The 27,802-nt window shown below is 38.0% G+C and overlaps 1 protein-coding gene across 3 annotated transcripts; it reads right to left on the bottom strand.

The window, feature by feature from the left end:
* Positions 1–27,439, bottom strand: ZNF85 (zinc finger protein 85). 3 transcript variants are annotated; one of them, XM_008955514.5, is made up of 5 exons: positions 27,243–27,439; positions 16,536–16,662; positions 15,638–15,736; positions 4,278–4,367; positions 1–1,950 (listed from the first exon to the last, which is right to left on the bottom strand). In XM_008955514.5, the coding sequence occupies exons 1-5, from the start codon at positions 27,243–27,245 to the stop codon at positions 398–400; spliced, it is 1,872 nt and encodes a 623-aa protein (XP_008953762.4). In that variant the 5' UTR covers positions 27,246–27,439; the 3' UTR covers positions 1–397. The 3 variants fall into 3 exon arrangements, with proteins under 3 accessions (XP_008953762.4, XP_054960058.1, XP_054960059.1); XM_055104084.3 differs by lacking the exons at positions 1–1,950; positions 4,278–4,367 and adding an exon at positions 6,681–7,852 and having other exon boundaries at positions 27,243–27,418; XM_055104083.2 differs by lacking the exons at positions 4,278–4,367; positions 15,638–15,736; positions 16,536–16,662; positions 27,243–27,439 and adding an exon at positions 14,031–14,381.
* Between the last annotated feature and the right edge of the window lie 363 nt (positions 27,440–27,802).

Here is a 27,802-nt window from a genome sequence, read left to right as displayed (position 1 = left end):
TTCCATTTATAATGCTTTTATTAAGTACTTTCTGATGCTGAGTAAGATGTGAGCAGATATTAACGGCTTTTCCACATTCTTTATATTTGTATACTTTTTCTCAACTAAAAATTCTTTTCTGTGCAATAAGGTGTGAGCATAAAGTTTTGCCACATTGTTCGCACTTGTAGTTTGTTCCAATATGAATTATCTTACCTAAAATAAAGTGTGACAACCATTTAAAGACTTTGCCATATTCTTCACATTTTTAGAATTTCTCACCAGTATGATTACAAGTCTGAGGTGTTGTCAAAATTATTGTCACATCTTTCAGGTTAGTAGTTTCTCTCCAGTATAAATTTTCTTGTGTTTAGTAAGACTTGTAAATTGGTTAAAAGCTTTGCCATAATTTTCATATTTATAATTTTTCTCCAGTATGAATTATCTTATGTTTAGTAAGGACTGAGGACCATTTAAAAGCTTTGTCACATTCTTCACATTTGTAAGGTTTTTCTCCAGTATGAATTCTCTTATGTTTAGTAAGGTTTGAGGACTGGTTAAAGGCTTTGCCACATTCTTCACATGTGTAGGGTTTCTCTCCAGTATGAATTTTCTTATGTTTGGTAAGTTTCGAGGATTGGTTAAAAGCTTTGCCACATTCTTCACATTTGTATGGTTTCTCTCCAGTATGAATTATCTTATGGATAGTAAGGGTTGAGGGCCATTTAAAACCTTTGCCACATTCTTCACATTTGTAAGGTTTCTCTTCAGTATGACTTTTCTTATGTCTAGTAAGATTTGAGGACTGGTTAAAAGCTTTGCCACATTTTTCACATTCATAGGGTTTCTCTCCAGTATGAATTTTCTTATGTTCAGTAAGTTTTGAGGATTGGTTAAAAGCTTTTCCACATTCTTTACATTTGTAAGGCTTCTCTCCAGTATGAATTATCTTATGTTTAGTAAGGGTTGAAGAGTGTTTAAAAGCTTTACCACATTCTTTACATTTGTAAGGTTTCTCTCCAGTATGAATTATCTTATGTGTAGTAAGGTGTGAGAAATGATTAAAGGCTTTTCCACATTTTTCACATTTGTAGGGTTTCTCTCCAGTATGAATTACCTCATGTGTAGTAAGGTGTGCAGACTGGTTAAAGGCTTTTCCACATTTTTTACATTTGTAGGGTTTCTCTCCAGTATGAATTATCTTATGTGTAGTAAGGTTTGAGGACTGCTTAAAGGCTTTGCCACATTCTTCACATTTGTAAGGTTTCTCTCCAGTATGAATTTTTCTATGGGTAGTAAGGGTTGAAGATCGGTTAAAAGCTTTACCACATTCTTTACATTTGTAGGGTTTCTCTCCAGTATGAATTATCTTATGGGTAGTAAGAGTTGAGGATCGGTTAAAAGTTTTGCCACATTCTTCACATTTGTAGGGTTTCTCTCCAGTATGAATTTTCTTATGTTTAATAAGGTTTGAGGACTGGTTAAAGGCTTTACCACATTCTTCACATTTGTAAGGTTTCTCTCCCGTATGAATTCTCTTATGTTTAGTAAGGGTTGAGGACCAGTTAAAGGCTTTTCCACATTCTTCACATTTGTAGAAATTTACTCTAGTATGAATTCTGCTATGTTCAGTTAGGCATGAAATCATGCGAAATGATTTGCCACATTTTCTACATTTGAAAGGTTTCTTTTTAGTATGTCTTATCTCATGTCTGTTTGAATTTGAAAATTTATGAGCTACTTTTACATATTTATCACATTGAAATATTTTGCTCTGGGTAGCTGTGAGACATTGGTTAAGTCCATTATAACCTCCTTTGTGCATCTTACACTCATCCATACTTTCACAGCCTTTTCTTAAAGGTAAATTCTCATGTCTACATTTTCCATATCTTTTCAGTGTCACTTTTTGGAAAGAATCTTTTATATTCTGCTCCGGCCAAAGGTCTTGGGCAAAATGAGAACACATAACTGAAAGAAACAAAAATGACAAATTACTCCACTTGCTAGACTTAGATGAAGATAGTTTACAAATGTAACATATAACATTAAACAAACTACATTAAGTAAGATGGCACAGCAAAATACCATAGGCCCTAAATCCTTCACAGACATTTAAATGTAACAAAAACATACTGACCAAAATACATTTGTGGAAAATTTATAAATGAGTTAAGTGTGTGCAGTGACCCAGGTGAGCATAATGCAAAGAGCCACATAGGAAAAAAAAAAAGTTTGTTACATTTACAACACAGCTCTTTCGGTTGCCCAATGTAACACAGTGGCTTTAGAAGTAAATTGGCAACTCTTGGTTTCTTTTATAAAAGACAAGAAAAATAGCGGCAAAAAACATTTTTATTTCTCATTTCTAGGGACTTTTCCAGACACTGGTTTCTGTCTTGAAATAAATGGTATACATTGGAATGGCAGTTTGAGTCTGCTGAGATCAAAGGTAAATGCTACAGCAGCAAAGAGACTGCAATACTATAGGCAGGAAATAGTTGTAGCAAATGATTACTGACTATTAAGAAGAAACATGAACAAACTCCTTTAACTAAAAAAAACCTAAAACATTTCAGACAAGACACATCCTAAGAACATGTTAGAGAAACTCTCAGAATCTCTATCCAAGACAATTGGTTTCAGATATGCCAAGACAAAGCTATATTATAAAGATTGTTACAGGTGGTTTGTTTTTAATGTCTAAATTTCAATGAAAGATTACAACGTATAAAAATATTGGGGCAACACAGCCCCATCAGAAACATAAAAATTTCAGAAAGCTATCATTAAAGATATACAAATTAGTTTGAAAAACTTGAATAATATTCAGTGAGGAAAATAGAAACACAGACAACTATTGAAAATTAGAAGAATGAGGATAACAACAAAAATATTAAAAATATCAAAAAACAGAAATTGTGGAGGTGAAAAATACAAAAAAATTTAATATAAGAAAAAATGATGTAAAAATGAAGCTCAACAAATAGAATATACACAAAGATATAACAAACACATGCATGAGTGCAATTTCAAGTCACAAAGTAGAAAATCCTCAAAGATGCAAGATAAAAGTGATGTGTCATTTATAAGCATAGTCTTATGAGATCACTAGTAAATTTGTCATGAAAATTTTGCAAGCCAGAAGGGAACTATGTGATATTGTAATAGTCCTGAAATTAGTAAAAAAAAAAAAAAAAAAGTGTATTGGCACTGCATATGCCCTATATATCAAAGATGCTGAAAATAACATAATGTAAGAAAACAACATATTATTATATAAAAATGCATAACTTTCTGGGAAAGATATGCACATATCCAAAATTAGAATTCCTTAGCATTATCATAATGGTGCAGAAAACATTTTTAGTTATTCTCTAAAAGTTGAAAAATAAAAACACTAATTATTATAAACACTCATTAATGTACTTGCAACATAAAGATATAATTAGCAACATCAGTAAGAAAGTTGAGGGCAGATATAATGAGAAAGATTTTTTGTATACAACTAAAGTTCATTTTTTACCATAATTAAATATACTGTTGCATCTTTTAGAGATTTTATGTAAACCCCAAGGTACCACAAAAAAATCTGTATAGAGATATAAAAGAAAATTTTAAAAAGTGAAAGCATATTAGCACAAAAATAAAAATGACACAAAGGAAGAGAGAGAAAATTGGGAACAAAGATACAAGAATCAACTAAAACAATAAAATAACATTTGTAAGTCTTTCTGTTTCAGAAAATTAAATATATATAAAATTAACTTTTTAATTAAAAGACATACTTTCAATAAAGGGATTTATTAAAAAAAATTAAAAACCAGGATTCAACTTGCCTTTCTACAAGAGTCAGTTGCAATCTAATGATAAAGAAAGACTGAAAGTGGCAAGATGGAAGTAGACATTCCATGCAAATTTTAACCAAATGAGAGCAGAAGAGGTCTAAGTAATATTACACAACACATCTTAAGTTAAAACTGTCATATTTTATAAAATGTACTTTAAAGTCAAAACTCCAAAGAGACAAAGAAGGACATTAAACAATAATAGATTCACTCACTGAGAACCTCTGAAAAATTTCTATATACATTTGTGGGGTGTGTGTGTGTGTGCATGTGTATATCTCACATTAAGGTTCCAAATATATAAAACAAATATTGACAGAATCGATGAAACACATAGAGTGCAATAGAATTTTTATAGTAGGATATTTCAATACCTACTTTCTATAATAATAAAAAAAGACAGAATATTAGAAGGGAACAGGTAACTTTAAGGCAATATAAAACAATTACTTCTAACAGAGGCATAGAGAACACTCCTCAGTAACATCAGGATATACACCTTTCTCAATAGCTCATACGACATTCTTTTTGATAGACAACCTGTTAGGTCTTAACAAATTTTTTAGAACTAAAATTTTATAAATTACTCTATGATAAAAATGGAATCAGGGTATAATTAATGCTGTAAAGATGTTCATACTGCTCAATGTAATCTACAGATTTAAGGCAATGTTTTTAAAACTTCTCACTGCATTTTTGAAGAAATAGAAACAGCCACCTTAGAAGTATATGGAATCTCAAAAGACAATAAAGTACCCAACAATCTTCAAAAAAAAAACAATGTTTGAGGCATTACACTTCCTGATTTCAAACACAGTACAAAGCTACAAAATTAAAACAACCTGGTATAAGTATAAAGCTGAAAACATAGACTAATAAGAGAATGCAGTACATACGTAATGTATATGTCATATAAAGAGTCATTTACTTACCCATAATTATTGCAGCATTGTTACTGAAAGCCAATGGGTGAAAGCAATGCAAATTTCTGTCATTAAACCATCCAGCAGATTTAATTTGAAATATAAAATTACTGGAATAGGCTGGGTGCGGTGGCTCAAACCTGTAATCCCAGCACTTTGGGAGGCCACGGCGGGTGGATCACATGAGGTCAGGAGTTCGAGACCAGCGTGTCCAACATGGTGAAACCCCACCTCCACTAAAAATACAAAAATGAGCCGGGCATGGTGGCGCATGCCTATAATCTCAGCTACTTGAGAGGCTGAGGCAGGAGAATTGCTTGAACCCAGGAGGCGGAGGCTGCAGTGAGCCGAGATCGCGCCGTTGCACTCTGTACTCCAGCCTGGGCGACAGCATGAAACTTCACCTCAAAAAAACAAAAAACAAAATACTGGAATATCCCTCAGTTTTCAAAAAGCAGGAAATATTCTGACAACTGTAAAGATAAGTTTTGATGACATTATGCCAAATAAAATGAGCCAGCCACAGAAAGACAGAGATTGTATAAGATATTTAAAGCAGTTACAACCTTAGACAAGGAAAACAGAGTGGTGTTTGGAAAGTGCTACAAAATGGGAAAAATTGGTAGTTGTTTAATGTGTATTCAGATTCAGCTTTGCAAGATAAAAACATTTTGGTGATATGTTGCAAAACAATGTCAATATAATTAAGATCACTAAATTGAATATTTACAAATATTTTATAAATTTTATGTTTTTGATAAGTAAAAATAAACAGAAATACCTAAAAAGATACAGAGTAATGATAGTTTTTATATTATCTTAAAATTCAAAAGTGTTTCTCCCACACAGAAATAATATAGATTCACAAATAAGATGATAAAAGTAGAAGAATTTTTATGACTACTCACCTACACAGGATTAAACAACCATTCACAACCAAACTACACAACAAATACACAAGTTATAGGAAAATAGAAATAATATTTATACAGGCAAGCAAACATAAACACATGAGCAATAGACATATGGCTGATTCATATTTGATTTTGCTTCACACTGTCATAAATTGCAGTTAAATATTTTCATACACAATTATAATATAAACTAAAACATCCAAACACAATTATCTAATGTGAGCTGGAATACCCTTAAATATAAAACACAAAAATATAAAACTGCAAAACAAAATTAAAACATGAAATGTAAAACTTATTGGACACCATCAAGTAGAACAATATATTCATGAAAAAAATCATAGAATAATATAGCAAAAAAGTAATACAGAGGTTACTTGAAGATTTAAAAAAGCTGAGAACTTTCCAAATTATGATGTAATAAAAAATTCTTAACCAATACTACTTGAAAATATGTTTATAATTATATATTAATATAATATATAAGTATATAAAAATATATAATAATTATACTACTAATTATAATTACTTTATTTCAAAAACAAGATAAAAATAAAGACTTTTCAAAATAAAAGGTGAGGGTATTCATCACCCCTAGCACAGTCCTACAAAAACTGCTACATGGTTGCCAGGCAGTGGCTCATGCCTGTAAATCCTACAGTTTTAAGAGGCCAAGGCAGTCAGATTACTTGAGACTAGGAGTAGAAGATCAGCCTGAGCAACATAGTGAGACACTGCATACAAAATAAAAAAGAAAGGCTAAATGAGTCCATTATGTTAAAAAATAAAATGATGCTGAACAGCATCATAAAAACATATATAAATAAAAAACTCTATTAAATATATCAACACATAAAATTATTTATTATCAAAATAATGGTGCATAAAACTCTTAAATTTCCTCTGTAGAATATGAAAAACAAAATATAAATCTGTTAATGGATACACAACATAAAATAATATTTAATACCAATAACAAACTGGAAAATATAGAGTCAAATAAGCTGAAAGTAACAGAATGGAAAAACTTTTTATTACATGCAAATATAACCACAATTGAGTAAGACACTCATAATTATATTAGACGTTATATGCTTTAAGTCAAGTACTAGCATGAGACAAAGACTGATATTATACAATAGTAAAATGGGTCAATTTACCAGGAATCTAAAACTATTATGCCTATTTATTTACGTGTATATGTATATACAACATTAGGGCTCCAAAATACATAAAGCAAATATTGACAAAAGTGAAACAAGAAATACATAGCAACATAATAATTGTAGACATCAAGACCCCATTTTTAATAATAAATAGAAAATTCAGAGAAAAGATCAATAAGAAAACAGAAAACTTAGACAACGTTACAGAATATATTATTTTGCACATAGAGGAATACCTGAGAGTGGATAATTTATAAATAAAAAAGGCTTGTTTGGTTCATGGTTGGGCAGACTGTACAAGAAGTGTGTGCCGGCATCTGCCTCTGGTGGAAGGTTTCAGTAAGCTTCCACAGTGGTGGAAGGCCAACAGTAACTGGACATATCACATAGTAAAAGACAGAACCAAATGTGAGGTGAAGGGGCCAGGTTCTTTTAATGAGGCAGCTCTCATCTGAATTAACAGAGTGTAAACTTTTTGATTACCAAGAGGATAGTACAAAGCCATTCATGAGAAATTTGCCCCATGATCTAAACATCTCCCACCAGGTTCCACATCCAACAGTGAGGATTACATTGCAGCATGAGATTTGAAGAACACAAACATCTAAACCACATCACAGACCAACTAGGATTAACAGACATGTACAAAACTTTTCAGTCAAAAGCAAGAGAATACACAACATTCTTATTTGCACCTTGTGTATTCTGTTAGGACACATAACAAATCTTATTAAATTTAAGAATACTGGCTGGGTGAAGAGGCTCATACCTATAATCCCAACACTTTGGGAGACCAAGGTAGGAGGATCATTTGGAGCCAGAAGTTTGAGACTAGACTGGGCAACAAAGTGAGACTCTGTCTCTACAAATAATCAAAAAATTAGCCAGGCATAGTACTGCATGTCTGTAGTCCAAGCTACTCGGGAGGCTGAGGTGGAACAATCACTTGACCCCAGAAGGTTGAGGCTGCAGTGGGCCAAAATCATGCTACTGCATTCCAGACTGGGTGACAGAGTAAGATTCTGCGTCAAAATAACAATGACAACAACAACAAATAAATTTAAGCAGACAAAAATTATACACTGTGTGTTTTCTGACCAAAACTGAATGCAACTAGGAATTAAAAGCAAAACTGGAAAATCCAAAATTACGTAAAAATAAAACACATCCTTCAACATATTCTTGCTCAAGTTTCAAAAAAATTAATTTTTCAAAGATGTCAATACAAACTACAGTGGCAAACAAATTCAATATAATCTAACTAGAAATCCCAATGCCACATATTTTCACAGAAATATTGTTTAAAATTTGATTATAAACTATAGCCAAACACCCATGAAAAAGAACAGAGGCATTATACTTCCTGATTTAAAAACATAATAGGCCGGCAAGGTGGCTCACGTCTGTAATCCCAGCACTTTGGGAGGCCAAGGCAGGTGGATCATGAGGTCAGGAGTTCAAGACCAGTCTGGCCAACATACTGAAACCCCATCTCTACCAAGAATACAAAAAATTAGCCAGGTGTGGAGGTGGGTGCCTGTAATCCCAGCTACTCAGGAGGCTGAGGCAAGAGAATCACCTGAACCTGAAAGGCAGAGGTTGCAGTGAGCCGAGATTATGCCATTGCACTCCAGCCTGGGAAACAGTGAGAGACTCTGTCTCAGGAAAAAAAAAAAATTAATAATAATAATAATAATATAAAAGCTACAATAACAAAAGCAATGTGGTACTGACACAAAAACAGATAAACAGATGAAAGAACAGAGTAGAGAGCACAGAAATCTGTATATGATCAAATGATCTTGTAAAGTTGCCATGAGCACACAATAGAAAAAAAGATAACCTCTTCAAGACATAATGTTGAAAACTGGATATCAACATGGATAAGATGAAGATGGATTATATCCTTGAACCACATATGAAAAATATTTTTAAATAAAATACCCAGATATAAAAATGAAGGGGGAAAGACATGACATTTGTCTTGGCACTATTTTCCTAGATACGACATTAAACGCATGAGCAACAAAGAAAAGAACGGTAAAATTTAACTGCATTACACTTCAAAGTTTCTGCGCATCAAAGAAAACATTCAATAGAGTGACAATGCCTCCTAGGAAATAGCTAAAAATATTTGCAAATCACATATCATAGAAGTTAACATTGAGAATGTATAAACAACTTGTAAAACTTAACAATAAAGTTGAATAATTTTATTTAGAAATGAACAAATAATTGAACTAAATTTTTCTCAAAAAGAATACACAAATGGGAAAAAGCATTTGAAAGGAAATGTGGCCAGGCACGGTGGCTCATGCCTGTAATCCCAGCACTTTGAGAGGCTGAGACGGGTGGATCACTTGAGGTCAGGAGTTCGAGACCAGCATAACCAACACGGTGAAACCCCGTCTCTACTAAAAATATAAAAATTAGCCGGGTGTGACGGCATGTGCCTGTAATCCCAGCTACTCAGGAGGCTAAGGAGAATTGCTTGAACCCCAGAGGCAGAGGCTGCAGTGAGCTCAGTTCATGCTACTGCACACCAGCCTGGAGCAAGACTCCACCTGGGGCAGGAAGGGTGGGGGGAGGGAAGAAAGGAAACACAAAATTACTAATTTGTAGAGAAATGCATAAAAATAACAATGAAAAACAAAATTAGATAAATAACAATGAAAAACAAAAACAAAAAACCCATTAGAATGGCCACTATAAAATATAAAAAAACCCACCAAATTTGTTGCTGATGCAATGAAAATAAAACTCATACTAATTGGTGGAAAACAAGGATGCAGTCATTATTTTAAAATGTTATAAATGTTCCTCAGATAATTAAAACTGGAATTATCATTAAGTACAGCAATCACATTCATGAATGTATATCCGAACTATGCAACACAGAACCTAGGAGACATATTTGAGCATCCATGTTTATTGTACCAGTATTCACATAAGCCAAAAAACTGAAGCAACCCAGATGTCCCTTGATTTATAAACACATCAAAAAATGTAACATATACATATAATGAAATATTTTTTCAGACTTAAAACAGATTATCTTGTAACAATTTAAGATAACCTTTGAGAATATTATGTCCCTTTAAAATAAGCTAGTAATAAAATTATAGATACTATATTATTCCAGTTATATGAGATATCTTAAGTGGTCACACTCATAAAAACAGAAAGTGGAAGGGTGTTTGTCAAGAGCACCAGAGAGGGTAAAATGGGTTGCTGTTACTTAATGGGTATTGAGTTTTGGTTTTACAAGACGTAAAATTTCTAGAAGTCTTTTGCGTAACAATGTGAATATACTTAACATTCCTGAAATATAAAGCTATTTTTTTTTTGGAGACAGGGTCTCACTTCGTCACCTAAACTAGAGTGCAGTGGCAAAATTATGGTTGACTATAGTCTGAAATTCCCAGGCTCAAGTAATCCTCTTTCTTCAATCTTCCAAAGATCTTGGACCACAAGTGCACACCAAAATGCCAGGCCATTTTAAAGAAATTTTTTGTAGAGAAGGAGTCTCCATATGTTGCCCAGGGTGGTCTCAAACTTTTGGGTTCAAGTGATCCTCTTTGTCTTGGCCTCTCCAAATCTCTGGGATTACAGATGTGAGCCACAACCATGCCTGGCCCTAAAATGTACACTTCAATAGATTTAAGATGACAAACTTTATGTGTTTTAAAAACAATTTTCTAAAGAAAAAAACTGAAAACAATATAGAATTATAAATCCTTTCAGGAATTACCTTCATATCACAAAGTGGTTTTTTTTTTCACATAAAGGAAATAGATATTCATTATTAAACACATGGTAAAAATAAGAGTATCTCCATAACTACTCACTTAAACAAGATGAAACAACCATTGAAAATCAGCTAAGAGGTCAGGCACAGTGGCTCACATCTGTAATCCCAGCACTTTGGGAGGCTGAGGTGGGCGGATCACCTGAGGTCGGGAGTTCGAGACAAGCCTTACCAACATGGAGAAACCCCGTCTCTACTAAAAATACAAAATTACCTGGGTGTGGTGGTGCATGCCTGTAATCCCAGCAACTCGGGAGGCTGAGGCAAGAGAATCGCTTGAACCCAGAAGGCAGAGGTTGCGGTGAGCTGAGATTGTGCCATTGCACTCCAGACTGGGGGTCATATTTATAGATAAGCACACACACATATATAATCAGATTGTTATAGACATATGGCTGATTTGTATCTTAATTAAACCTCACATTGACCTAACGTGTACATACAGAATTGCAAGTTATCTAAAATTATAATGCATAAGTAAAAGCAAAAAACACAATAAACTGATGTTAAGAAACCTACACTACCTGGGAGTGGTGGCTCAGGGCTGTAATCTCAGCACTTTGGGAGGCCGAGGTGGGCGGGTCACTAGGTCAGGAGTCCGAGACCAGCCTGGCCAATATAGTGAAACCCCATCTCTACTAAATATACAAAAATTAGCCAGGCGTGCTGGTGTGCCTGTAGTCCCAGCTACTTGGAGGCTGAGGCAGAAGAATCACTTGAACCGGGAGGCAGAGGTTGCAGTGAGCTGAGATCATGCCACTGCACTCCAGCCTGGGTGACAGAGCAAGACTGTCTCAAAAAACAAAACAAAAAACAAGCCTACACTAAAACACACTAATATGGAACTGCAAGACAGTAATAAATGTTTACTCCTAAACTCTGGTTTGCAATATTGATGTACCATTAAGAAAGAATGTGTCTAGACAACAATATTTGACAGTGTACTCATGGAAAGCAGGTACTTTGAATCATCGGCAGGCACTGTATGGCAGTAAAATTTCAGAGAAAATACAGTATAAGCATAAATAGAATATTGTAATGAGAAACTTTTTATAATCATTTAAAAGAAACGAGATAAATTTTGTTTTAAATATATGCATTTTTACACAAAATGAAACTGCTGCAATCCAAATTTAGAAGCAAATAGCCTTAAACTGCTAAATAAAATACACACACACACACATATATACACACACACACACACACATATATAGCAGAATATGGTTAGAGCCTCTGATATATAAAACAAATATTTGGGAATAAATTATGCTATTATTTAGATTTAGGCTGAAGAAAGTGGGTGAATATCCTATAATTCCGTTTTGCCTGCAGCAAACTTAAATTTATAAGTAACTATTTTAGTAAATATGGAGTGCCTACTAATTGTATAATTTACTTCAGGCATAACATGTAAATTCTAGCATATTGTTCTAAATGTCTGAATCTAAAATTACAGACAAGTTTGAAATGGAAAATAGAAAGAAAAATGTACATAGAGAGTAACATCAGCAAGATGGAAAAATAAAAGGTGCCCTACTTTCTTATGCCGCAACAGCAAGAAAATTTTTTCAGCCAATCCTGACAAAAATGCCCTTATGAGAGAGCCAGGCATCATGGCTCACCCCTATAATGACAGCTACATGGTACACTGAGGTTGGAGAATTGCTTCAGGCCAGGATTTCAAGAGCATCCTAGGACAAATGCGGTGGCTCATGCCTGTAATTCCAGCACTTTGGAAGGTTGAGGTGGGAAGGTTAACGTCAGAAGTTCAAGATCAGCTTATCCAACATGGTAAAACCATGTCTCTATTAAAAATACAAAAATTAGCCCTGTGTGGTGGTGTGTGCCTGTAATTTTAGCTACTTAGGAGGCTGAGGCACGATAATCACTTAAACCCAGGAGGAGATGGGAATGAGCCAAGATCATGCCACTGCACTAAAGCCTGTGTGACAGAGTGAGACTCCGTCTCAAAAACAAAAAAACAAGACTAGTCTGGGTTCTGAAGCAAGACCCCATCTCCAAAATAAGTGCCTCTAAGAGCTTTGAGATCCAGGGAGGGACTTGTGAAACTGCTAAAGCCCGAGACTGAGGAGTATCCGTTTCGGAAGGCAGGCCCTCATTCAGGTGGCAATCTACAGAAACTCTGTTCTTGACTATAGACCAAAGAAATGGCCCACCCAGCTTGGTCATCCCAAACTCCTCCCAGCCACAGTATGAAAGAGGCCCTGCCCTTCCAGAGTCCTGGAGGAAGACATCAATTTATAGACATGCAGACAGGCCTGCAGACCTTGGCCTTTACTGTGGTCCCCAAAGCAGTTTAATGACTCAGTTCCAGCTCCCTAAGCCACAGTTTATGGCCAGTTCTGCCTACACAGAAACCCACACAGTGTCCCAGAGAAATGCTCTCTGGTATTCAGTGAAAGCCATACTCATCCACATCCTGATATAAGCCCTGCCATTAGCAGACTCGACTGCAGAAACCTGCCCTAGTGTCTGCCTTATATATAGAAGTCCTGAAGGATATTCAGTTTGTCCAAAAATAAAATGGGAGTTACAGCTACCCAAGCCTCTTATAACAAACCAACTAAAGGCGGACCCTAGTGCAGACCCAGCAGCCTTCTGATCAAGCTACAATTCCTCTGCACTATAAACGCAGAGGGCATCCCGTCACCCTGGGGGCCCAACAGAAGATCTTTACCTTCTGAAACTGGTTTATAAAAACTTGAAGAGGGCTGGGCGCTGAGGCTCATGCCTATAATCCAAGCACTTTGGGAGGCTGAGGTGGGTGGATCACGAGGTCAGGGGTTTGAGACTCGCCTGGCCAATATGGTGAAACTTCGTCTCTACTAAAATACAAAAAATTGGCCAGACGTTGTGGTGCACGACTTTAGTCACAGCTACTTGGGAGGCTGAGGCAGGGGAATACTTGAACGCAGGAGGCGGAGGTTGCAGTGAGCCGAGATCGTGCCACTGCACTCCAGCCTGATGACAGAGTGAGACTCCGTCTCAAAAACAAAAAACAAAAACCCAAAAAACAAAACAAACAAAAAAACCCCAAAAACTTGAAGAGCTGTTTGCTCATTCAAATTCATATACACCAATGCAAAACTATATTGTGCTCATTGTAAAATGTGAAATAGAGGTTCCTTTTCAAAGGGACTTTCCTCCTTGTGTAATTAGGAATAAATAGTAACTTCTCTTAGAAGCAAAATGTATTCAAACACCTGTGCTGACATTCTTAGATATCTGCTAGCCGTGATAAAGAAATCAATGTACTTTGTGTTCTTAGCTCCCACATTTTAGCCTAAATATTTGCCCTGGCATGCTTATACTGGTCCAAGCAAGCATTAGGTCATAGCCTGTTCCTATTCCTTATCTGGAGGTGTTTTTACCTTTCTCAGCATCCACAAGTTGCTCCCTCCTTCCTTTGTTCTCCTCTGCCTTTGCCTCTTTTAGAAAGTTCTAAGTTGCTAGCCAACTGGGACAAATACAGAATGTGAGGTCCTGTTGTAGCCAATGGAAACCGGACACAGCAGTAGGGTGGACCCATCAGGTTATAAATGACCCTGCCTCCTTTGTTTAGTGTATTCTCTTGGCAAAACTGCTGGCGAGTGTACTCTTTCTGCAGAAAGTAAACTAGCCTTGCTGAGAGATCCTTTGTCTCTCAAAGGATTTTTGTGACACCAAGCACCCATTCCCAATACCATTGTCAATGTTTCTATTTTAATATAGCACTGGAAGTATGTGGCAGAAGAATTAGTAAAAAAATTGTTTTAAAGCCATTGAAATTGAAGACAAATAAGTAAAAGTTGCTGGTTGTAGATCATATAATCTTATATATAGAAAACCATGAATAGTACATTAAAACCTGTCTAAACTAATAAATACACTCAGTAAATTAGCAAAATATAAAATTAACATACAAGTATAAATTAGGGTTCCATATACATAAAACAAACTATCTGATAAAGAAAACAATCTTATTTATAATAGCATCAAAATAATAAATTTCTGAGAACAAATTTAACAAAAGAGGTAAAACATTTTTACACTGGAAGATATAAGATATCATAGAAAGAAACTAGAGAAGACACAAATAAATTTTAAAATATTTTATGTCTATGCATTGAAAGGATAAATATTGTTAAAGTGTCATATTATACAAAGTAACCTATAGATTCAACAAACTCCCTATCAAAATTCTAGTGGTGGCCAGGCATGGTGGCTCATGTCTGTAATCCTAGCACTTTGGGAGGCCAAGGCACATGGATCACCTGAGGTTGGGAGTTTGAGACCAGCCTGACCAACATTGAGAAACCCTGAGGCAGAGGTTGCGGTGAGCTGAGATCACACCATTGCACTCCAGCCTGGGTAACAAGAGCGAAAAAAAAAAAAAAAATTCTAGTGGCATCTTTTACAGTAATGATTTCAATACAATTCTAAAACATACATGAAACTAATAGCCAAAGCAATCTTGAGGTAAAAGAACAAAGCATAGGGGCATCATACTTTATAATTTCAAACTATATTTCAAGAATGTAGTAATACAAACAGGATGGAATGTGCAGAAAAACGAACAAAAAAACCCCCAATGGAACAGAAACCACTACTCACATATTTCAAACATGATGCAAAAATACAATTAAAAATATTGCTTAACATAGACTTTTTCAAAATTATGCAGATATTTGTGTGTCCCCCAAAACAATGAAAAAGCAGCCAGACTGTGCAGTCTCTTATATGCCACGAAGAGGACTTTGGCTCTAACTGCAAACTTGAAGATCACAGAAGGAAAAGTAGAATCCTCAGAAAATTTAAAAGTATAAGACAGAAGATGCCCCCATGTGAGAGCGAAAAAGAAAGAAAGAAACCTCAGGCTTCTGAGAAACTATTTTCTTTGGAACACAGCTTCCTAAATCACATTTTAAGGACTGGCTTTCTCTTTGGCCTTTGGACCTCTCATGTGTCATCTGTTGTATTCATTTTCACTTTCACCTACCTGTGGGTTTGGCCACCATGATCTCATGTCTCTTCATACTCCAGGCCTCTTTCCCTTGCTCCAGACAAGTGATCAGGTCTGGCTTAGAAACAGCAATACCTGTTTTATTAAAAATAAATAATATAAATCTTGCTCATATTCTCTAATGACCAATCTAGTAATGTGCTTAGCTAGTAAATTAATCCCAAAATACTAATTTATAACAGACATTTTCAAATATTTAAAAAATATTTTTGATTTGTAGGTTCTTTTTTTTTTTTTTTTTTTTTTTGGAGATGGAGTCTCACTCTCATTCTGTCACCCAGGCTGGAGTGCAATGGCGTGATCTCAGCTCACTGCAAGCTCCGCCTCCTGAGTTCATGCCATTCTCCTACCTCAGCCTCCTTAGTAGCTGGGACTACAGGTGCCCGCCACCACACCCAGCTAATTTTTTGTATTTTTAGTAGAGACGGGGTTTCACCGTGTTAGCCAGGATGGTCTCGATCTCCTGACCTCGTGATCCGTCCGCCTCAGCCTCCCAAAGTGCTGGGATTACAGGCATGAGCCACCAAGCCTGGCCCAGTTTCTTAATTTTACTATCCAGTACTATTGAATCAAAAATTGGTGTTGGCAATTACATTTTAAGGTGTGGGCAAAAATATTTTATGCCATTAAATTTGTGGAATTTACTAATCTACAGTGAAGGATACAGATCAGCTCAGAAATTTGGAAAGTTAAGGTCAAAATGAAACATCTTGCAGAAATTCTTTTCTACATGTATTAATCCCCAAGATTTTCTTGAAAACAGGGATCTGAAACTAATTTATGCAAAGCACACTTTACCAGAAAAGCATTCCACAAATAAAAGAAATAAAACCTTTAGGGCATATTAGAAATTGTGTATTGAAGTTATCCTCACCCAGGAAGACCAGGTTTCTGTAGTTCTCTAACATCACATTTCTATATAAATTCCGCTGTGCAGTGTCCAGGCATTGCCACTCCTCCAGAGAGAATTCTATGGCCACATCCCTAAATGTCAATGGTCCCTGAAAGATACACACACACACACACACACACATATAATTACCAACTGGTTATGAAAAGCATTTTTAATTTTACTCAAGGTGAAATGAGAGAGTACAGGTAACTGTTTCTGACTTACAGGAGTGACTAAAATTATAAAATAAAATAATTTTTTTAACACAGAAATATTCTCTAATATATTTTTTAACTCTAAGAAAAGAGAGTGGCATAAGATCCACAATACCAGTGTATACATGATACTTTTCTGGATGATATAGTATAAAATTAAGGGCATAAAAATGTGTATTTTTGGATGCCATATACACATTCTACAGAATGAGTTGTGTATATTTTTCAGATGGAAAAGACAGGTTGAGTTAGAAGGTACTTTTTAAATTTTAATGTGTACAATAAACTGGAGAACTTGTTAATGCAGATTATTTTTTCAGATGATCTGGAATAAAGTCTGATTGTCTGAATTTCTAACAAGCTCACCAGTAAGGTTAATGTTTTTGGCCAAGAAGAATATTTTGTCAAACATCCAGTAAGGGGAAGAACCTGTGTTTTTCCTAATTTTTCCGGCCTGTAAACAAAGATAAGAGCTTTGACTTTCCAAAGACAGATGTATGCAAAAAAAAACTAAGAAAAAAGGGCAGCTGCTGGATTAACTGTGATGGTTTATGCACATTAGCTGCATTAAGATAATAATGAAGAAAAAATAATTATCTCTATAGTGACAAAATCTGTCAGAGAGCTCTTTAACCAAGTGAAATCATTAACATGAACTGCACTAGGACAAATTTTTTTTTTTTTTTTTTTTTTGAGACGGAGTCTCGCTCTGCTGCCCAGGCTGGAGTGCAGTGGTGCAATCTCAGCTCACTGCAAGCTCCGCCTCCTGGGTTCACGGCATTCTCCTGCCTCAGCCTCCCAAGTAGGGGGCCACAGGTGCCCACCACCATGCCCGGCTAATTTTTTTTTTTTTTGTATTTTTAGTAGAGACGGGGTTTCACCATTCCCAGGATGGTCTAGATCTCCTGACCTTGTGATCTGCCTGCCTTAGCCTCCCAAAGTGCTGGGATTACAGGCTGAGCCACCGCGCCCATCCTAGGACATATTTTTATGATGTGTTGATGCACATGAAATGACACAGCATCACGGCTGTGATACTGCTCCTCCAAAACTATAGTCTGAATTTTAACATTAAAAAATCAGTTTTATGCAAAGTTCAGGATACAGATATCTTCCCTGTCTATAATTTGTAATAGTAATTTTAAGTCATCTTTCTTTAGCACCCTAGAGAGCAGGTATCTCCTGATAATTTTTTTTTAGGACTTTCTGGGTAATAAATGTCATCTTGTTTAACTAAGCATTTCCTTGATCCTGTTTTGCACAGAGGTAATGGAGAATACAGATGGAACCTCAACATTACATGTTTTCCATCTTTACAAATGACTCCAGCTTTCCCCCAATAGAAATCTTGAGTATCCACACCTTTTCATGTTCAAGAGCCACAAAGGGAACATTTTTAATAGTGCAGATTATAAATTTGTGGTAGGAATTCTGCATGGCATATAAGAAGCCACAATGTAAAGAATGTAGAAAGGGCTCTGGTATATAGAAAAAAAATACTTTTCAGACACCCTTGACTATCATAAGAATTTTTACAAGTAGTTAAACTCTTCAGGGAGGAGTAATACAATAGAGAAGTAATGATTTGCATGGCATTCTAGGAGGCAAAGTGGACACAGCTCTTGATCTGAGACATGTTTTGCTTTAAAAAAAGAAGCCATTTTTTTCCTCTTTCTCCTCCTTTTCTGGGAATCCTTTCCAGATGAGATTCTTTGAACAAATTACAGCTGCATGTTGAGAATATGTCTTTAAAGATGTCAACATCACCTGCTCATCTGCTACCACCAGACCCACAGGCAGAAGGATCAAGACCTGCAGAAAAAGCTCACTCATTTATGTCCTTTATAATGGAAGAGATTCAGGAACAATGAGCTGCTCCATGGGTATCAAAATACGTTTCACTTTTCCTGTTCTCAGGTGCCCTCCCCTGTCACAGACACCAGCAATTTCTGCTACAATAATGAAAATATGGGCCATGGCCGGGCTTGGTGGCTCACGCCTATAATCCCAGTACTTTGGGAGGCCGAGGCAGGCAGATCATGAGGTCAGAAGATTGAGACCATCCTGGCTAACACGATGAAACAGCATCTCTACTAAAAATAGAAAAAATTAGCCAGGCGTGGTGGCATGTGCCTGTAGTCCCAACTACTCGGGAGGCTGAAGCAAGAGAATCGCTTGAACCCAGCAGGCAGAGGTTGCAGTGAACCGAGATTGCACCACTGCACTCCAGTGAAACTGCACCTCAAAAAAAAAAAAAAAAAAGAAAGAAAAAGAAAAAGAAAATATGGCCACATTGCTCTGTCCCTACCAAACCCAAACAGAAACAGTCCTGCGGCCACCCTTTAGTGCAAAGGTGGAACTTAACTCATGAATGTATCTGGAACACCTCATACTTGATTCTGGCCTCAACTTAAGAGTCACATGAGGCACTTCATTACTACAACATGACTGCTTCCCCCTAGAACAATAAACAGAATCTGTGGAAAGGGCACAAGTAAAGAGATTTCTGCAAATTGGCCATGGAATCCTACTGAGAAGCCTGGGCTGATAACCACTTAGCTAAGCATTGCCTCTCAAGTTTTAATGAGCTTATAAATCACTTGGTAATTTTGGCTCCATTCTATGTAATATGATTCTGCAGGTTTGAAAAGAGTCCATGAATAGGTAACAACCCTGTCAGTGCTGATGTTGCTTCCCTTGGGCTCATTATTGGCATTAGAGAAAGCAGGCACAGCACAGGTTCCCTTACACTCAGCACTCTTGTCACAACCAAATACTTCTGGTACAAATAAAGACAACCCATCTCTGCCAGGCGCAGCGGCTCATGCATGTAATTTCAGCACTTTGGGAGGCCGAGGCAGGTGGATCACCAGAGGTCGGGAGTTTGAGACCAGCCTGACCAACATGGAGAAACGCAGTCTCTACTAAAAATACAAAAAAATTAGCTGGGTGTGGTGGTGCATGTCTGTAATCCCAGCTACTAGGGAGGCTGAGGCAGGAGAATCATTTGAACCTGGGAGGCAGAGGTTGTGGTGGGCCAAGATCATGCCATTGCACTCCAGTCTGGGCAGCAAGAGCGAAACTCTGTCTCTAAATAAATAAATAAAATCCATCTCCATCCTAAAGTATCATATTCTTTGCTGGCTCATTAAAGTTTACAGAGGAAACAGAAGGCAGCAATGTCTGAATAAGCCTGCATTTGGCAACAACATGTACACATGTACTAATGCAAGATATATTAAGCAGGAACTATGTTCTCAAAAGGATGTTAAAAAGCACTGTGTTGGCCATAACACATTATGTGATTTCATCATCATAACACCCTGAAAGATGTTATTAAGTGTTTAATAATTCTTAGGATTTAAATAAAGAGCCCTGCCTTTCCATTTCTTCTTGTTTCTCTGTCATTGATTTTTTTTAATTGCATAGAAGAAAAGCTAAATATAGACAGATGAGAGGAATACAGAAAGGAAAGTTTAATGTATTTTAGAGAAGTTTTTACTGTGTTTGTATTTAATTTTATGTGACTTGCAGAGCAACTACTGGATTTGCAAAAATAGAAAACAAGTTGTTAAATAGAATGTTTCTGCAAGCACTCGCTTTAATACAAAATTTAAAAATTAAGACCCTAAAATACATACTTTATTTTTACCATTTATCTGTTTTGGGGTTTAAGGAAATTGTGAGCATGAACTCTAGAAAGGCAGAAGGATTCACCAGACAAAAACTCTGATTTCTTTTTTTTTTTTTTTTTTTTTGAGATGGAGTCTCGCTCTGTCACCCAGGCTGGAGTGCAATGGCATGATCTCAGCTCACTGTAACCTCTGCCTCCTGGGCTCAAGAGATTCTCCTGCCTCAGCCTCCCAAGTAACTGGGATTACGGGTGCATGCCAGCATACCAGGGTAATTTTTGTATTTTTTAAGTAGGGATGGGGTTTCACCATGTTGGTCAGGCTGGTCTCGAACTCCTGACCTTATGATCTGCCTGCTTTGGCCTCCCAAAGTGCTGGGATTATAGGCGTAAGCCACCACGCCTGGCCCAAAACTTTGATTTCTTCTAACAAATTGTGTGAGGCAAGACTCCAGGGTGGGGCCAGACCTAAACAAGGCCTCCAAATAGGTTAAATCTAAACAGAACTGGGGCAGGGAGAGGACCCTATGTAGAACTCTGTTCTCTATGCCACTAGGGTATTTCCAGTTCTGTTTTTCCTAAGCTTACCTAAGAGAAACTTAAATCCCAGAGTTTGTGTAATCTTAATCTTTTTAAGCCAAGCCACTGCCCCCTCAATTTTATAACATATACTAAGAAATTTAAAGAAATATTTTAAGGTTTTCTAGGGTAATTTTATTATAAGATACATATGTATTCTTAGCAAGGTTAAATAAATAGAAATAGGCTGGGTGCAGTGGCTCATGCCTGTAATCCCAGCACTTTTGGAGGCTGAGGTGGGATCACAAGGTCAGGAGTTTGAGACCAGCCTGGCCAAGATGGTGAAGCCCTGTCTCTACTAAAAATATAAAAATTAGCCAGGTGTGGTGGTGTGCACCTGTAGTCTCAGCTACTTGGGAGGCTGAGGCAGAAGAATTGCTTGAACCTGGGAGGCAGAGGTTGCAGTGAGCTGAGATCATGCCATTGCACTCCAGCCTGGGTGACAGAGCAAGACTGTGTCTCAAACAAAAAAAAAAAAAAAAAAAAGAAGAGATCAGTTTTTGTCTGGTGAATCCTGTCACTGTACTCCAGCCTGGGTGACAGAGCAAGACTCTATCTCAAAAAAAAAAAAAAAGTAAGAGCTAAATAAGAACACGTACACAAAGAAACAACAGACACTGAGGCCTAGTAAGGGTGGAGGGTGAGATGACAAAGAGAATTTGAATAAATATTTGTTTGGTGCTATGCTTAGTACCTCTGTGAAAAAATAATCTACACCAAACCCCCGTGACACAATTTTACCTATATAAGAAACCTGCACATGTACCCCTGAACCAAATCAAAAGTTAAAAGAAAAAAATTTCATGGGTGGGGTAAAGTGCAATGTAGGTGGAAGGACTGTAGGTTTTTGCTACAGACAGCCGTCCCGGTGGGGCTGTACTCTGATTTATTTGTGCCTGTGCAGGCAGATGAGATTATGAACAGGTGGTCCAGAACCATAGGTTGGTGGAGAAAACAGTTTGCTGCTGCAGATTCAGTGTCTGGGGGTTGGGATATGCCAGGAGACTTGTAGACACTCTTGTGGGATTTTGGCAAGAAATACTAGGATCCACAATGCTGTGGTGAAATTCCTGAGGATGATGACTAGTCTTGAGAGGGATGTGGACACGTCAATGTCTAGCGTGTGTGAGTGGGTGGGACTCCTGTGGTGGCAGCTGCAAGAAAAGGGGGTCTGTCATCAGAGGTCCTTTCCTCTAAGTTTTCAGTCCACAGTCACCCTGGGAGGAGACCTGGAATCACAAGACAATGGGCAGTGTGACAGCCTGTGTACAGGAGAGCAGAGCCTCCCCTTCCCAGACACCCAGAGTTCCATTCGAGGCCAGGCCTCTGTGATATCTTTTTTCTGGTATCAAATCTGTAGAGTTTGCTGAACACTAAGCAATTCTCCAGCACCTACTCATTATCTGAAATTTGAATTCTGACACCACCCAGAGTCAGCACAGACCCTGATTCAGGGTTCAGTCCCACAACACTGCCCTCATTACAGATGCCAGTCACAAACCCCATAGGCCCACCTATGCTTCTGAGCTACTGTTTAAAATTTGGGGATTCCCATAACCTCCCTCTAGTTCAATAATTTGATAGAGCTACTCACAGAACCCAGCAAACTCTGTAGTTTATTATAAAAGATACAACCCAGAAGAAGTCAAATGAAAGAAATGTATAGGACAAAAAAAGAGGTGGGGAAAAATGAAACACATACATAATCCTGGAAAATAGCTGTGATTAATAAAAGTCATCCTTTGTGTGCTCCAGCAACAGTTTATGAAAAGAAACACTTTTTTTTCCCCTCAGATGGAGTCTTGCTCTGTCGCCAGGGTGGAGTGTAGTGGCATGATCTCGGCTCACTGCAACCTCCGCCTGCCAGTTCAAGCGATTCTTCTGCCTCAGCCTCCCAAGTAGCTGGGACTACAGGCACACACCACCACGCCCAGCTAATTTTTGTATTTTTAGTAGAGACAGGGTTTCACCATCTTGGCCAGGCTGGTCTTGAACTCCTGACCTCGTGATCCTCACGCCTCAGCCTCCCAGTGTTGGGATTACAGGTGTGAGCCACCATGCCCGGCCAAAAACACCCTTCTTATTATGACTTAGAAGACACTCCCTTTTCTTACCTATCACATAGCCAGATACATACTCTACACATTTTCTTCCTTTTCTCATTAAAAAATGAGCTGAATTTGTCTTCACTGGTCTAAATAAAATACTTTTTTTTTTTGAGACAGTTTTGATCTTGTTGCCCAGGCTAGAGTGCAATGGCGTGATAACAGCTCACCACAACCTCCACCTCCTGGATTCAAGGGATTCTCCTGCCTCCGCCTCCTGAGTAGCTGGGATTACAGGCATGCACCACCATGCCTGGCTAATTTTGTATTTTTAGTAGAGATGGGGTTTCTCTGTGTTGGTCAGGCTGGTCTCAAACTCCTGACCTCAGGTGAAATGCCCATCTCAGCCTCCCAAAGTGCTGGGATTACAGGCGTGAGCCACCATGCACAGAAATAAAATACTTCTTAATCAAACTTAAGTTTCTTTTTTTTCCCACAGGCTCCTGAACTTTGAGCTACCCTGAGTGTGAGTCAACATACAACCCCATTTTATGTCCCTCCTATGAACATGCTGACTTCAGGGTAAAACATTATCTGATCTAAAATCTGATTTTTTTCACACTCCATTTGCCACTCCCCTCCCACCTTTTTTCTAATCTTTTATGCTCCTCCCTAGGAAACAAAGCCTTTGTCTGCCTAAACTTTGCAAGCCATAAAGATGATATAGTTGGTACTTCCTCCTGTTGCAATATTCCTTTGGAATTCAATTTTTTTTTTACACAAATCTAACTTTGTTTTATTTTACAAAGTCTAGACAGTGCCTCAAAACAATAAAAAACTTTATCATCAGTGAGACCCTCCCAGTTTCCTTTCATCTTAACCTTAACTGCATCTGCCTGTGGGGCCCCAGCTTTCCAGGGCTTTGGAGCTTCTCTCAGGATGGAAAGACTTCTTCCATGGCTGGGGTGAGCAGGCTGGGACATCTGTAGGGGAGGCTCCCCAGAAAGAACTAACTGGGCCTTTAATAATCTTTTTTTTTTTGTAGGCTCAATATTAGCCTTAGGTTGGAGTCACTGGGTTCAAGCTTTAATTTCCACGTCAGATTTATTCCCTTGGTTTTTGAAACTGAAAACTCCAATGAAATCACTCAAACACAGTGTTCATATAAAAAAAGAAAATTTTTGGTGCTTACATTTTATACCTCAATTAGAAAAGCAAAAGCATTTATTCCTTTCAGACAATAAATGTATTATTTTATTATTTCTATAAAAAATCATGTAGTAAACAATTAGTCATGGGAATACTTCTAGGAGGTACCAAGTTTCATCTCATAAAATTTAGCATGAAACTTAAAAATCAAGATAACAGGATATGGGACAGAAATATTCAGTGTCACAACTTTACCCTGCAAAAAGAGAAATTTGTGTTTTCATGAATCTATGTAACTCACCAATTATATACCACATTTTCTTGTGGAAATCTATTTATTTTCTACAGCCAAAATGGAAGAGAGATTTTTCCTAATTTTTTCCTTGATAACATTCTAAAAGCTAAGCCTTGGAATTCTGTTTAAAATCACCCAGCCATAAGCACACCTGAGAAAATTTTTAAACTCACTCTGACAAAGGAAAAAGTAAATAAGAATTTTTAACAAATGGAATATATGATTAGATTTTAATTTTTTTCTAAAACCCACTTCTTTTACACCCTGTGCAAATATTTTTGTGCCTTTTAAACTTTACTAATCAAATGCAATTTACAATTAAAAGAAGCTGAAGTCAAAATAAGTGAACAAATCTTTTCAAGGTGACAAACCCACAGAGGGACAGTACTGATTAGAAAAGAGATGTGTCTGACCTATGTGTCAAGTCAGGCCATTCAATCACTTGAAAGATTCTCCCACCCGCTCCTGCTCACTAAAGTTCTCAATGACCAACCTCTCAAGAGACACTACACTATGCCCCAGTGACTGCCCCAAGTGCATTTTACTTTGCAAGTTCTTGCACCATCTCACTGGGGTGACCTTTTTTTTGTCTTTTGGGATACTATTTTTTCTTTCACAAATCTTAGAGAATCCAGGGGGTAAAAATTATTTCTGCATTTTTCTCTCAATGTGTCTCCAAGAAATAGAAGCTGGGTTGGGTGAAGTCAATCTTTTTTTTTTTTTTTTGGATACAGTCTCGCTCTTTCACCCAGGCTAGAGTGCAGTGGCATGACCTTGGCTCACTGCAACCTCCGCCTCCCGGGTTCAAGCAATTCTTCTGCCTCAGCCTCCCTAGTAGCTGGGATTACAGGTGTGTGCCACCATGCCTGGCTAATTTTTGTATTTTTAGTAGAGATGGGGTTTCACCATATTGGCCATGCTGGTCTCAAATTCCTGACCTCCTGATCCACCCGCCTCGGCCTCACAAAGTGCTGGGATTACAGGTGTGAGCCACCGCGCCCAGCTGGGTGAAGTCAATTTTAATGTCTCAAGGAGTTAGCTTTTCAAAGGAAGAGTACACCAGGAGACTGCACTCAGACCCTGGGTATCTACCTGCTCCCTTGATAGGATACACTTCATACCTCAGGTTGTCCTATGAGAGAAAATGACCCAGGAGCTGATATTCACTAGACACTCTAGCCAACATAGCCACAATGGTGGGCATCCTGGTTTATCCCCATACAGTACTGAAAACCCAGGACCAGGAAAAAACTGAAGAGTGGCTGATGACCCATCACCCCATAAAGTCTCCAAACGGAAACCTTGACCCACCAATATTCTGATAAGAACTCTGTGCCTAGGGAAGATAAAAGGAAAAGAGACACAGAGATTTTTTTACAATATGGTGTCAGGGATTATTATTCACTTTCTTCTCATGGGAAATATTTACAAACAGAAGACAATTTTTTAAATAGTGCCATCCAATGTTTTGTCGAAGAATTATTAATTGAAATATAAAATGTACAATAAAGGACAAATAATTGATAATGTGTATCAGAGAGGGGAAGGTGGCATTTGGGAATGTCAATGACACTGGAAATTTAGTATTTTACTGTAAATCAGAGTTAATCTGGAAGAACAGGGAGTAAGAAGTAGACTTGAGACCCTGCTTGGGACATATGTGAAAAATGCAGGGGAAAAGAAGTCCCCTGTGGACTGTGAAAATAATTCAGTGGCAGGCAATTAGACTGAGGTGGCTCTAGTCCCTGGGGTCCTCCTTTTTAAAAAAATCTAACTAAAATTTCATTTTTTAGTAAATTACCACATCGGGGAAAACAAAATTCAGGCTTAACCAACTATAAACTGCCAATTAAATTCTGGTCACATAACCAGAAAATTGCCAACACGATCGTACAAATTAAGAGACTATATAACTGTACCTAACCAATTACTAATTTGATTTTTTTATCATGCACCTTATAAAAGTCTTTTATTCAAGCTCCTCCCATGGACCACAAACTACAAACCATAGCTGAGTGCTCTACAATACTTGAACCACTTTTTAAGTTCTTTAATATTTTTGCGGTGACTCCTATACTTTTTTTTTTTGAGACGGAGTTTCACTCTTATTGCCCAGGCTGGAGTGCAGTGGCGCGATCTAGGCTCACTGCAACCTCCGCCTCCCGGGTTCAAGCGATTCTCCTGCCTCAAACTCCTGAGTAGCTGGGATTGCAGGCGCGCGCCACGACGCCCGGCTAATTTTTGTATTTTTAAAAATTGAGACGGGGTTTCACCATGTTGGCCAGGATGGTCTTGAACTCCTGACCTCAGATGATCCGCCCGCCTCGGCTTCCCAAACTGCTGAAATTACAGGCGTGAGCCACCACGCCCGTCCCCCCATACATTTTTAACAGAAAAAAAGAGGAACTGGGAACCCCACAGCCCAAAGCTCTTTCCTTTCATGAACCCGCACCCCGAGTCAGGATTCTCCCCTGACAACCCTCCCGTGGTCCCTGCTCAATCTGGGAGAGACGCGGTGCTGCGAATGCAGAGCTGCCCAGAGAGGGCTCCAGTCCAGGGCACAGTCACTGCGCAGGGAAGAGACAGGACGCCCGGGCCGGCTGTCAGCGCAGCCGCCATCTTATGGCTGGAGGAACTGGGGCCGAGCTGGGCAAAAAGAACTGGAGCGCAGATGGTGGAGCTGACTACAGGGAGGCCTGAGTCCCGCCACAGCCGCTTCCCACCGGTTTCAACCAACCCCTTTCCCCCTCGGGATGGCGGACCCGGCACTCTCACCATTTCTAGGCTTCCCGGGGGTCCCGGCGTCTTAGCTGTGGATCTCCCAATACCTGCAGGCCACAGGGCCACAGAGGCTGGGCGTCCACGAGCAGAAAACACAGGGCAGGGAAAACAAGACCTAGCGCTCAGGCTGCAGCGAGAGACAAAGGCCCCGCCACATCCTGGAAGCCGCCCTATCCGCTCCAGCTGCGTTCCTGATTGGACGGTTCCCAGCCCAGCGTCTCTGATTGGATGATATTTAAGGCACCTTCTTTTCAGGCCCTGAGTGACAGAAGATGTGATCAGATGCTGGGCTGAAAGAAGAGCGAGTGACAGCCTAGGCTGCAGCCTTTTCAGACAGGGCTTCCTTCCTGAGCTGAGCCAGGCTCACACCAGAGAGTATTTGCCCTTACCTTGTGTATCAATTTATATGCATTCAAAAATAATATATTATATGGCTATTCACAAATGAACAAAGTATAACAACAATTGTTCTAAAATTTTAGATTTTATGACCTTCCTGTATTCTGGTCCTTTGAACAGGCAATCCTCTGAAATAAAATGTGAGTCACAGGTGA

The sequence above is a fragment of the Pan paniscus genome, chromosome 20 (genome assembly GCF_029289425.2).
Source record: "Pan paniscus chromosome 20, NHGRI_mPanPan1-v2.0_pri, whole genome shotgun sequence".
NCBI lineage: Eukaryota > Metazoa > Chordata > Mammalia > Primates > Hominidae > Pan > Pan paniscus.
This window is presented reverse-complemented; position numbering and strand designations above follow the sequence as displayed.